This window comes from Moschus berezovskii, chromosome 22 (assembly GCF_049115385.1).
Source record: "Moschus berezovskii isolate FMDL1 chromosome 22, NW_MosBer_1.0, whole genome shotgun sequence".
In the NCBI taxonomy this organism is placed as follows: Eukaryota; Metazoa; Chordata; class Mammalia; order Artiodactyla; family Moschidae; genus Moschus; species Moschus berezovskii.
In genome coordinates, this window is record NC_142481.1 from 13,110,568 (window position 1) to 13,123,424 (window position 12,857).

The window sequence follows — 12,857 nt, forward strand, 5'->3', positions numbered from 1 at the left end:
GGCTGTCGCCGACCCAAGGATCGACCCCGAGTTTCCCGTATTGCAGGCGGATCCTTCATTGTCGGAGCCACGACGGAAGCCCTTTAAGAGGAGGGGGCGTGGTCATAAGAGACCCGGTGGGTCGGATAGGATGAGCCCCTTCCGGTTACACAATCCTAGCAAGATGGCGGCGCCCAGGGCGGTAGGTGACCGAAGCTTTTAGAGTCCGCTAAATTAGTGTCCGCTCCGCCGTCTCTGCCTTCAGGACCTCTCTCGGCGCCCTGCGGACGTGGAGCGAGAAGGAGCAGGGGGCCTCTCCCGCTAAACCTCACTCTGGGAGCCGAGACGTGTGGTCGTCGGGGGCCGGGAAGGATCGGTGCGGGTCACAGGCCGCCAAGGAGAGAAACCAATGGGGAAGCAGGGTGTGCCGACTGAGAAAGTGCGCCGGACCAATCAGAGGGAGGGATCCCACGGGCGCTGGGAGTCTAGGGGCGGACGACAGTGGGACCTGCAAAGGATGAGGGTTTGGAAGAAATTGGCAGAAAAACAGGTTTGAGGTCCAAGAGTAGGAGACCAAAGGTGAAGGAAACTCATGGAATAGTTAGGAATTTTGATGGAAAACCCAAGAGGTGAATTTGGGAATTCCAAGGGAAAAGATCTAGGGGAAATTAAGAGGAGGATTTGCAATGTTGTGGAAAGAATTTAGGAAGAATTCGGCAAAATCAAGGAAGGGACCTAGGAAAATTAAAGTAAGGTTGGGAGCTTAAAAGGAATTTTAAGGGAAAATAAGGATGTGGGCAAAACTCTTGGGAGAATTTGGTTAAAACAAAAAGAGAAACTGAGGCAGGTTAAGAGAAATCTTTGGAGGGGAACTTGAAGAGAGTTTGGGAGCTTCAAGAGGTAAGTTAAGGATGGTTTGGAGAGAAATTAAGATTGTATTTGGGAGCTTCCCTGGGGAAAATCACCCTAGACCCCATTTCTCAGCAACAGGAGAAGCCGCAGCATCAGCAGCCTGCACACTGGAATGGAAGAGTAGCCCCCATCACAGCCAGAGAAAGCCTGCGCGGCAACAAAGACTCAGCGTAGCCAAAAATAAAAATTAAAAAGAAGTGTTATATTTGGGGGAAAGGAATGCCTTATTTAGGAAAACTCTGGTGGGAAGTGGATAAAATTAAGGGGAGAATTTGTAGTACGTTAAGAGTTCAGAGAATAGAGGTTTGGTCAGAGACTAAGGGCTCTGGGGACGTTAGGGGGAGAATTTAGGAAAACCGAAAGACCCTTTGGCCAAATCAAAGATAATTTTTTTTGGCAGTGCTAGGCCTCGGTTGCTGCGTGCAAGCTTTCTCCAGTTGCGACAGGCAGGGGCTACTTTAGTTGTGGTGCACGGGTTTCTCAATGCGGTGGCTTCTCGTTGCCGAGCTCTGGCTCTAGGTCAGGTGGGCTCAGTAGTTGTGGCACATGGGCTTCGTTGCTTTGCAGCCTGTGGGAGCTTCCCACACCAGGGATCGAACCCATGTCCCCTGCATTGGCAGGCAGATTCTTAATCACTGGACCACCAGGGAAGTCCCAAAGAGAATTTAAGATTGATTAAAGGAAAGAATTGGGGAAAGCCTGGGGAAATTTTGCAGATTCCAAAGAACTGGAACATCCTAGAAGAATGAGCAGGGAAGCATTGAGGAGGGAAGATTTGGGAGGAAAAACAGGGGAATCTGGCTGTGTGTCTCGCAGGAGGCTCTGGGCTCAGCACCTCCTCCCCTCTCCTCCTCAGTTCCTGCGCCTCATGGCCCCAGTGTGGAACAGGGGTACCTGCGGCGTCCGTGGCCTGAGCAAGGCAGTGGACCCGGAGGGCAGTCAGAGAAAGGGGAGGACGCTGCTCCAGTTCCTGACTGACCGCTTCTATGATGTGGAGGCTGTGAGGGAGTACCTTCTCCGGAAGCAGGTGTTGAAGGTGCAAAAGAAAAATCGGTGAGAACCCGTGGCCTGCCCAGCCCTGCTCTCCAGGCCTCCCCAGTCTCCCCGCCCTGCGCTTTCCACTCCAGGAAGCCCTAGGGCTTCCAGTGCCACGTGCCTCTTCATCTCCAGCCCACATGCTTCCCAAATCCTCCAGCTCATAGAGGCAATCCATTGCCCACTATCTCCTCTTGGAGGTCTAGCTGGCTCTTCAGACCTCACATGGCTAACAGCAAACCTTGGTTTCCCCCTAAAACAGCCTTCTCACCCCCAAGGCTTCCCCATCCCAGGCAGTGGCACGTTTGCCCGTCTGTTGTTCAGACCACATTCTAAGGAGTTATCCCTGATTCCTATCTTTGCTTCCCTTCCCTCCACATCCAGTCCATCAATAAAATACCAGAATATCCTAAATTTGACCAGTGGTCACCTTCTAACTCCCTGTAGCCTGGTTGGAGCCCTTTTATGGTTGGATGACTGCAGTTGTCTCCTATCTGGTCACCTTTTGCCCCCTGTTATAGGGGAAGGAAATGGCAACCCACTCCAGTGTTCTTGCCTGGAGAATCCCAGGGACAGGGGAGCCTGGTTGGCTGCCATCTATGGGGTCACACAGAGTCGGACACAACTGAAGTGACGCAGCAGCAGCAGCATAGTCTACACAGCAGCCAGAGGTCTCTTAGGAAAGGAAGACGGATAACATTACCATTTTGCTTAAAACCCTCTTATGGTTTCCAACTGCAACTAGAATAAAAGCCAAACTCGAAGGCCAAAAACCTGGCCCCTTACGGAGCTTTGAGGCTTCTACTGGGGACGCCCTCTCAACTCTGCCAGCCTGGCATCCTCATTGCCATTTGTTCATCTTAATTCAAGCCTCTGAGCCTTTGCACTGGCTGTTCCCTTGGCCTGGCAGACTCTGACCTTGACCTCTGCAATCCCTCTCTCATTCAAATCTCTCAAGTTTAGCCCCCTCCAGGAAGCGTTTCTTAACACGTAAACCAAATCACTCACCTCCATCCCCCATCCCGACCCGAGCCACCCTTCATCTGTTCCCTCAGTATTAATTTCATCACGGAATTGATACTCTGCGATTTGTTCTTAACTTGCCGGTTATCTGTTTCCCCTGTGAAGTAACTCTGCGGGGGTAGGGACAGTGATCCACCTTGATCACCACTGTCCTCCAGTGCCCAGCACTTCAGAGGCCCTCAGTAAATATTTGCCATCTGACTCAGCCTGCCTGCGCGTCTCAGCCACGTGCCGTGGACTGTGACCCTCTCAGCAGCACTGGGGCCTGGAGAGGGGTGTGGTGCTTCAAGACTCACCCTCGGCTACTCTTCTCTCGGCAGGTCCTTCACCTACATCGAGGAACGATACGGCCCCTACGTCGCAGGGGCCTATTTCGTCTTGAAGCAGGGAGGCGCAGTCAAGTATGACGGCACAGGTGTCAGAATGGGGTGAGGGGGTGGTAGGCGGGAGAGCCACTTTCTGAGCCTGGGGCTCATCCATCGGATGGGCTCATATCAGTCAGACTGGCTTCTGTGCACACCCTGGTCTCTTCTCCCTCCTGGCCGTGTGATTGGGGACTTGTTCCTGAGCCTCAGTTTTGTCATCTGTAAAATGGGCAGGTGGTCATGTCTAACATACAAGGTATGCTGTAAAGATTCAGAGACACCTTGCTGTCTGGACACTTGTCGTGGGCCACAGGCCAGCACGGCATGTGTGCTCGCTCAGCGCTGGTGCGTCTTTTCTTTCTTCCTCCCCACTCCGCCTCCTCTTGTTTTTCCCCGTTATTTTCCTTTTTAGAAAACACAATTCACACAGGCTTCATCTAGCCTTCCTCTTGGTTCCAATTAAGATTTTCACTTGTTTTGAGCACTTCCTCCAGCACCCTCCTTAGAAATGGTATTCAGTTCAGTTCAGTCGCTCAGTCGTGTCCGACTCTTTGCGACCCCATGAATCACAGCACGCCAGGCCTCCCTGTCCATCACCAACTTCCAGAGTTCACTCAAACTCATGTCCATCGAGTTGGTGATGCCATCCAGCCATCTCATTCTCTGTCGTCCCCTTCTCCTCCTACCCCCAATCCCTCCCAGCATCAGAGTCTTTTCCAGTGAGTCAACTCTTCGCATGAGGTAGCCAAAGTATTGGAGTTTCAGCTTTAGCATCAGTCCTTCCATTGAACACCCAGGACTGATCTCCCTGTCTGTAAATATTTCAACATTCACCCATCTCCAAGGATTCTTGTCTCATAGTTCTTTTTTCTCATGTTAATATCCATAATCTCTTCAACCCTCAGCGTCCAGGTATGTAAAATTGGCCAAACACTCCATCTTTGATGGGGTTGTCAGGGGACCTGATGAGACCAGACATGTGAAGCCCTTAGCGCAGGGCCTGGTGTATAGTGAGTGTAGCGGGCTCTCTGGTATGGTGGTAGGAGTGTTATCGAGAGGTTGGAAGGTTGTGGGACCCTGCTGACACTCCCTGTCTCCCAGGTTTCGGGACAGGGAGTGGATGCGGGCGAATGAGCGGGGCCTCTCCTCTCTTGAGTTCCGGAAGCTCCAGGAGGTGCCTGTGGAGGCTGTGGATGCCAGTGGTTGTGCCATCAACTACCAAGGCCTGGACAACCTCTGTGAGTGGGGTTGGGCGGGATGAGGTGGAGATGGGCCAGGCTCTGCCCTTTCGTGGTGGGCTCCAGAAGCGCCCTCAGTGCCATCTGCCCTCTGCCCCCTGCAGTGGCCCTGAAGGAGCTCCAGTCCCTATCGCTGCGGCGCTGTCCCCACTTGGATGACTGGTGTCTCAGCCGCCTCTACCAGCTGGCCGACTCGCTGCAGGAGCTCTCGCTGGCCGGCTGCCCCCGCATCTCTGAACGGGGCCTCGCCTGCCTCCACCACCTCCAGTGAGACCTCAACTCAGGCTGGGCCCCAGACCAGGGGAGGGCAGTGCCCCCATCCCTGCCTCCTGGACAGACCTAGAGCTGGTGGTGGGTCAGCAAAGATGAGCTGCGCAGTGAACCTCTGGGAGAGTGGGGAGACTCTTAATCTTCCTGCCTTTTTGTATTAATGAAATTACAAGATATTTACACTTTGTGGGACAGCAGGAGCCAGAGGTGTGCAGTTTGTAATGAACACAGTGGGTCTCATGTATGAGCAAAGATTTTATTAGAAAGCCGGGGGTCAGCATGGGGCAGGTATACCCCCCACACTCACACACAGACGCCATCCTTACATGTGACCCCACCCCCATCTTGCCTCCTCTCAGGAACCTCCGCAGGCTGGATATCTCCGACCTTCCTGCTGTGTCCAACCCGGGCCTCACTCAGATCTTGGTGGAGGAGATGCTGCCCCACTGTGAGGTTCTGGGGGCTGACTGGGCACAGGGCCTCAAGGTGGGGCCAGAGAAGCAGTCCCGGGACGCAGCTGGCAGCCCCATCCCCGTCTAGCCTTCGGCCCCTCCCCATCAAGCAGGGTCTCGGCCAGGCTGTGCTGAGCGCCCAGTAGCTCACCCTTCTGGCTCTGTTGGGCTCACTCAACTCGGGGGGTCAGGCTGGGGTGAGGGGAGGAGAGCCTGAGGTTGGGACATTTGTTCTCCACCGTCGGGGTGCTCTGGCTGGCTGCACCCAGCCTGAAGCTCACACCTCCCCTCAGCTTGTCAGGTAGCCCTCTCCACGTGCTTCTCTCCGTCCCAGTTTCAGGAGCCCCCTTCTCCAGCCTAGGGGAGGTAAGGGCCTCTGGCTGCAAGTAGCCCCGGGGAGCTGCACGCTCCCTTGTGGTTGCCCCACACCGTGCCCGCTTCTCTGGCAAGAAGCTTCGCTTGACTTCTGTCAGAAGTCGGATTTTCCCACTTGCCTGTGCTCCTGTTTTCTGCCAGGGGGCACTGCTGGCATTCTACCGGGCTGGTTCTTCCCTGTGTGGGACGACTCGGCTCACTGCGGGCTGCAATATCCCTAGTCCATACCCACTACACGCGGGGAGTCCCACAGCGTTCCCCTTACTGAGTTATTGACGCTCAGCTCCAAATTCAACTTTGTTCGCTTTGTGAAAATTGATCTGGGCCTTTGAAGTATTCTCCTTTGCTAACTGGCCTGATAAGGGTTGTCAGTAGAGGGCGCCTGAGAGCTGTTCCTCAAGGGAGGCAAGGCTTTTGCTTTCTGGCTCTGCTCAGGGGTGCTCGCTCAGCTGCCCTGCAGCGCATGGTGGTGCAGGGCTCCCCGCATCTGCTGAGGTGAATCAGGTGGTCAGCAGCTTCCCCTGGCGCCCTCCACCCCGCACCCTGCAGAGGACAGCCTCCACTGAGGTGTCTCTCTGTGAATGCCTCTCTGCCATACCCCTGAAGGTGGATTTCCAGTAAGTCCCAGGGCCCCTTACCAATGAATCCCCTCCTTACTTCACTTTGCTGTTAAAGTCATTGATTCTCTATATTAAACTTTCCCTGTTCAAATTACTGTGTGGCTTTTCTCTCTAGACTGGATCCAGACTGATAAGAGCCTTGGCATCTGGAGTGTTCCCAGAGATAAATTCACAAAGATAGGATTTGGGGGTTGGTTGGTTCCTGCCTTTGGCTTGATTGCCCTACTGAGCTCCTTGGCAGTGGGAAATGAGACATTAGAAATCCATGGCCTAAATGTCATCAACAGGATGAATGGATAATGATGCCCTTGGCTTGAGTCCACTGCTGAGCTCCTTGGCAGTGGGAAATGAAACATTAGAAATCCATGGCCTAAATGCCGTCAACAAGATAAATGGATAACAAAGATGTAGGGGGTATATGTGATGCATAGTGGAATACTACTAGCTGTGAAAAAGAATGAAGTCATGCCATTTGCAACAGCGTGGATTGACTGGGAGATTATCATTTCAAGTGAAGTAAGTCTGACAGAGAAAAATATGACATTACTTATACACAGAATTTTTTTAAAATGATACAAATGAACTTAGAAACCAAAAACTCATAGACTTAGAGAGACACCTATGGCTATGACCCGCACACGCTGCTATATTGAAAACATGGAGTTCCTTGGAGGCCCAGTGGTTAGGACTGGGCTCCCACTGCTGACGGCGTGGAAGGCTGCTGCTGAGCTGTGTGTCTCCCCAGGATCTGTGACCTCCGGGGGAGAGTTTCAATCTGGGGTCAGAGATGAGGCTTGACTACTTGGGGGACTTTCTGTGTAACGAAGTTTCATTATAGTATAGAGATAGGGAAAGCTGCTGACACCGACATCAGAAGGGAACAGAAAAAGTGCCCCCTTGCTAGTTTTTAGCAAGGTGTTTTATGTCTGTTCAGTTCAGTTGCTCAGTCGTGTCCGACTCTCTGCGACCCCATGAATCACAGCACGCCAGGCCTCCCTGTCCATCACCAACTCCCGGAGTTCACTCAAACTCATGTCCACAGAGTCGGTGATGCCATCCAGCCATCTCATTCTCTGTCCCCTTCTCCTCCCGCCCCCTACCTTTCCCAGCATCAGACTCTTTTCCAGTGAGTCAACTCGTCTCATGAGGTGGCCAAAGTATTGCAGTTTCAGCTTTAGCATCAGTCCTTCCAATGAACACCCAGGAGTGATCTCCTTTAGAATGGACTGGTTGGATCTCCTTGCAGTCCAAGGGACTCTCAAGAGTCTTCTCCAACACCACAAGCATCAATTCTTCGGCGAAAGCTATTAATCAGATAAGAGAGACACCTCAAGGCTGAGGGACTTTCACCAGATCTCTCCCACAAGAGATAGGATGGCATCCCCCAGTCATAAAATAATTGATAGGAATACTGGTTTGTTGAGCCATTATCATCAGTCCAAGATTTGAGAAAAGAAAATAAGTTAGCCTTGGGTGGAACCATTTTGAAGAAAGGCAAATTCTAAAGCAAATACATAGTTTAAAAAACATTTCCACAAGAAAAACATTGGTTAGCTCAAGGCAGGACATCTGCCACTTGCAGTTCATTTCCTCCTGCTGCTTGGGAACCTCTGGCCTTCCTGCCTGTCACCCTCTCAGGCACACGTTCAATCCCTGGCTGGGGAACAAAGAGGGGCCAAACAGGTAAAAAATAGGCTAAATAAATAATCAACAAAGACCTTACGTATAGCACAGCAAAGTGCTTCATATCCTGTAATAATCTAAATGGGAAAATAATTTGAAAAAGAATAGATATATGTATATGAATCACTTTACTGTACACCTGAAATTAACACACTGTTAATCTATTGTTGTTTAGTCACTCAGTCATGTCCAACTCTTTGTGAACCCAAGGACTGTAGCTCACCAGGCTCCTCTGTCCATGGGATTCTCCAGGCAAGAATACTGGAGTGGGTTGCCATTTCCTCCTCCAGGGAATCTCCCCAACCCAGGGATCAAATGTATGTCTCCTGCACTGGCAGGCAGGTGTTTTGTTTTTTTTTTTTAAACCACTGAGCTACCTGGGAATACTCCAGTATAAAATAAGAATTAAAAAAATAAAAACCATCCAAGGCATGCAGCAGCATCACAAAAATGTTATCGCCTGGGGTTGTGATGAGGTGCCAGTGAGGTGCCACGTGCCCTGGGGTCCCTGTGGCTGCTGGGCGTGACACGGGCAGTAATGACAGCTCTAAAGATAGGGTTGGGCAGATTCCCTCCAGTGCCCAGCTCAGTCACCCCGCTTGGAATTGGCAAGCTCCCGTGACAGCATTCCCCCCACCCCACCAAAGTTATTGCTCATAGATACTGCGAAAATATAACACAGTGTTTAGGTTTGTGGGTTGCTGAGTTATGACACCTGAATTCCCGTCTGGACAAGTTTCTTGTCTGGTGGTAGTGAGGGCACTGCCTGGTACACAGTGGGATCCAGAAACCTGGAGTCAGATCATCTGGTTGGACCCAGAGGAAACAGACGACCTTGAACCCCCGAGTTCCTGGGACCCTTCCCTAACAATGTGGGGAGACCACCTGCGATCTTGCACTTGAAAACCTGGCCATGACCTCCCCTGAGGCAAATGCCTTGAAAGGGAGATCTGCTCTTCTTGAGACTTACCACAAGCGCCCCCTGCTGTCACTGGACCCACAAGAGCCACAGGTCAAGCCCCAGCACGCTCCAGGGAGCAGGTGCTCACGGCGCCCCAGAAGGGAACAGCTCTTACACGGAAGGGCAAGACCTGCAGAGGGATGGACAGTCAACACTAAAGAAGCCGCACGGGAGTGGATTCTCAGGGTGTTAGGCTAGTGAGAGCAGACCTCACACCGCACGGAGCGAAGCTCACTGACACACGGACACTTGCTGGAGACTCTGGATATGAGTTAGCTAGTGCAACTGGTGTTGTCCTGACAGTTTTCTTGGTTGGCTGACTGGAACTTGGGACTCAACAGTGACCTATGGTTACTAAGGCGAGAAACCCGAACTGCCCAGGCATAAACTGGAGAGGGAGATCCAAAGACCTGGGGAGGCAGAAATGCAGGCCGGGGTCCACATTCCACCAGAAGGCACCTACCTCCTCAGTCACTCGTCCGAACTCACCTGTTCCAGTCGCTGGATGGTTTCTCTCCTCACTGGAATGTCTGCAGACTAAGGCACACAGCAACCCAAACTGTCTACCCTGCCCCTGGCCTGTGCTCTGGGAGTAGCTAGATGAGCCAAGAGTCGAGGGGCTAGACACCCCCGCTGCCCAGCCTAAGGGTAAAAAGGCTTGCAGACCCCTTCCAGGGGCTCTCAGAGCCCTGCCCCAGCCCACTCTGGCTTTTACTCCATCAATAGTCCCCACCTTCTCCACACTCTCTTCCTCCATCTGGTCCCGTGGGCTCCATTACACTGCTGTTGCTGACAGACAGGGTTCCTGCAGCGATTTGGACAGTTCCCAACCCAAGGCTGGGGTCAGGCCAAGCTCACCTGAGGGCGGGGGTAGGGGGGGTTCCCTCACTCTCACCCCAGGCTCCAGGAGGTCTAGGATGAGCCGGTCCCACTGGCCTGCCTCCCCAGACAGCTGTAGCAGCCCCAACAGCAGAGGCCCCTGGAGGGCAGGGCCATAAACACAGGCAGACACCCTTTGGTCCCGAGGGGGGCCGGATGTGAGCGTTCCCGGAGTCACCGTGCAGCTGTAGGCGGGGCCGGCCCAGGGCCGGAGAGAGGGTTCAGCAGGGATGATTGCAGCCTTGCCAGGCACGCAAGGGAATGGGGTGGGGGGGTGCGGGGTCAGCCCAGCCCCAGGGCCCCGTGCCCCCGCCCGTCGCCCTTCACTGCCCCCGGCTTGGCTCCCACCCACTTGCTCCCCAGCTCCTCCCTCTAGGCCTCTCCCTGACTCTGGCTGTTCGCCCACTCCCGGCTCTCTGCTTCCACCCCAGTCCCTCCACCTGCCCCTCCACATTCTCTCCCCACCCCTTCCCCCGTGGCTCCCCTTATCTCCTGCGGCTCTACCTTTAGCCTCTCCTCTTGGCCTCTCCTCCCGCCCTGCCCCTGTGGTCTCCCCGGCTCTCTGCCTCCCCAGCCGGTGTCTTCTCCTCCTCACTAGTCCCCTGCCCCCAACCCACCTGACTCCTGGCAACACCCCCCCTCTGGCAAGGCCCCCTGCCCTCTCAGCACATTCACTGCCCGCCTCCTCCCCAGGCCAGGCCCAACCCCTGGCCTCAGGCTGGGCCACTTTAGGGCTCTTCATCTCCCTGGGTCACTCTGACACTTTCCAGCCCTGGCTCAGCAGCCCTCAGCCTTGCCCTCCCCTCCCGGGTCTGCCGGCTTCCCTGCACCTTTCCCGAGGTCTCACCAGCAAACCAGCCCTGACACGCCCCAGCCCCATCCCTCAGGCCTGCCTCTTGCCCTCCCCCGCTCCCCTTCTCCCTCAGCCCCGCCCCAGCCCCTCCCGGCCCCTGGGGCCCTCCCAGCCCTCAGCAGCTCCCCTCCCCGCCCTCGGACTGGCTGGGCTAGGCTGGAGAACAACACCCGCACCTCCGGACGCGGGCAGAGGGAGGCGGCGGAGAGAGCCGGACCGAGGCCCAGGGCGCTGGAGTTGGCCGGAGCTGGCCCCAGAGGTAAAAAGGAGGGAGCAGTGCCTGGGGTGGAGGACGGTCGGGCGAGGACGTGACCCCTGTGATCCTGACTCCTGGTGGGCGGGGGCGGGCAGGAATGGCGGAATCCCTGGTCTCTAGGGTGGGGATGGGGAATGGGGAAGATAGAAGTCTCTGGGCTGAGTGGAAAGAGCCAGGTGCTGGCACGTCAGGAGCGGGGATTCGCCGGTCCAGGAAGACCGGGCGTCGGGTGGTCGGTGGAGGGCGGGGTTAGGGTCTGGACCACAGAAACCTCGCAGGAGTTGCCAGGGACCGGCCCGGGCCCCACCCCAAAGGCCTCTGTGTCTCTTCAGCAGCTCCCACAGCCGCCCCTTCCCTGGGCCGGGTCATGCGCTGCCCCAAGTGCCTTCTCTGCCTGTCAGCGCTGCTCACACTCCTGGGCCTCAAAGTGTACATCGAGTGGACATCCGAGCCCCGGCTGGGCAAGGCCTACCCAGGACCCCGCAGCACCCCGCCAGGCCCCACGCCAGCCAGTGCCGAGCCCACCCTGCCAGCCAACCTCTCAGCCCGTCTGGGCCAGACAAGCCCCCTGCCCTCTGCATACTGGAACCAGCAGCAGTGGCGGCTGGGGACCCTGCCCGGAGTGAACAGCACGGAGGCGGGGAACTGTGGCGCTTGGGGTGCTGCCGCCGCGGCTGAGATCCCCGACTTCGCTTCCTATCCCGAGGACCTCCGCCGCTTCCTGCTGTGGGCCGCCTGCCGGAGCTTCCCACGATGGCTGCCCGTGGGCGGCGGAGGCCAGGTGACCGGCTGCGAGGATCCCGGTGATGTCCCCTTCCTGCTGTTGGCTGTCAAGTCGGAACCAGGGCGCTTTGCAGAACGCCAGGCCGTGAGGGAGACGTGGGGCGGGTCGGCCCCTGGGGTCCGGCTGCTCTTCCTCCTGGGGTCCCCAGTGGGCCAGGTGGGGCCGGACCTCGGCACCCTGGTGTCCTGGGAGAGCCGGCGCTACAGTGACCTGCTGCTCTGGGACTTCCTCGACGTCCCCTTCAACCAGACGCTCAAGGACTTGATGTTGCTGGCCTGGCTTGGCCGCCACTGCCCTGGCGTGAGCTTTGTCCTGCAGGCCCAGGACGACGCCTTCGTGCGCACCCCTGCTCTGCTGGACCACCTGCGGGGTCTGCCGCCCTCCAGGGCCCGGGGCCTCTACCTGGGTGAGGTCTTCACACAGGCCAAGCCCCTCCGGAAGCCTGGAGGACCCTTCTACGTGCCCGGATCCTTCTTCGAGGGCAGCTACCCAGCCTACGCCAGTGGGGGCGGCTATGTCATTGCAGGGCGCTTGGCACCCTGGCTGCTGCAGGCGGCGGCCCGCGTGGCCCCCTTCCCCTTTGGTGACGTCTACACTGGCCTGTGCTTCCAAGCCCTGGGTCTTGCCCCCAGGACCCACAAAGGCTTCCTCACGGCCTGGCCAGCAGACCGCACTGCTGACCCCTGTGCCTTCAGAGACCTGCTGCTTGTGCGACCCCTCAGCCCTCAGGACAGCATCCGGCTTTGGAAACAGCTGCAGGACCCTGGGCTCCAGTGCTGAGCCCCAGAGGCGGAGGCGGGGAGGGGCGGGCAGGGCAGCCCCTGAGGGGTGAGGAAGGAGGTCCTGGAATGGAGGCTGCCTGAACCCCTGCTGGGCCTCGTCTTTTTGTTTTTGAAACAAAATATGCGTGCTCTGCATTCTGAGACCTGGAGTCGGCTCTCTTGTCTACCAGAACCTGGGGTAGTGTACAGAGCAAGGCTCAGCTGCTCCCAGACGCTGCCCCCACCTGGGCGAGGTCCGCTCTAATGGCCTAGCCATCATGCTGGATACCAGCTCTGACCCGTTCTTCAGGAGACCAGAGGTCATCTCTGGAGGACCCCATCCCCATGCTATTCGCTGAAGCTGACCCTTCAGCTTGTCAAAGTCTCTGGAGGAAGACGACAGCTCAACAG

General features: G+C 56.0%; 2 protein-coding genes across 6 annotated transcripts; both read left to right on the forward strand.

The window, feature by feature from the left end:
- The first annotated feature begins 116 nt into the window (after window positions 1-116).
- On the forward strand, window positions 117-6,363 carry DMAC2 (distal membrane arm assembly component 2). Of its 4 annotated transcripts, none has more exons than XM_055412087.2 (6): window positions 117-181; window positions 1,748-1,944; window positions 3,270-3,350; window positions 4,416-4,552; window positions 4,657-4,819; window positions 5,182-6,363. In XM_055412087.2, exons 1-6 carry the CDS (start codon window positions 131-133, stop codon window positions 5,360-5,362), a joined length of 810 nt encoding a protein of 269 aa, XP_055268062.2. In that variant the 5' UTR covers window positions 117-130; the 3' UTR covers window positions 5,363-6,363. The 4 variants fall into 4 exon arrangements, with proteins under 4 accessions (XP_055268062.2, XP_088686750.1, XP_088686748.1 ...); XM_088830622.1 differs by lacking the exon at window positions 117-181 and adding an exon at window positions 188-355; XM_088830623.1 differs by lacking the exon at window positions 117-181 and adding an exon at window positions 397-879.
- A 4,194-nt stretch (window positions 6,364-10,557) lies between these two features.
- B3GNT8 (UDP-GlcNAc:betaGal beta-1,3-N-acetylglucosaminyltransferase 8) lies at window positions 10,558-12,608 on the forward strand. Of its 2 annotated transcripts, none has more exons than XM_055412085.2 (2): window positions 10,558-10,904; window positions 11,234-12,608. In XM_055412085.2, the coding sequence occupies exon 2, from the start codon at window positions 11,269-11,271 to the stop codon at window positions 12,463-12,465; it is 1,197 nt and encodes a 398-aa protein (XP_055268060.2). In that variant the 5' UTR covers window positions 10,558-10,904; window positions 11,234-11,268; the 3' UTR covers window positions 12,466-12,608. The 2 variants fall into 2 exon arrangements, with proteins under 2 accessions (XP_055268060.2, XP_055268061.2); XM_055412086.2 differs by having other exon boundaries at window positions 10,685-10,904; window positions 11,237-12,608.
- The last annotated feature ends 249 nt before the right edge of the window (window positions 12,609-12,857 follow it).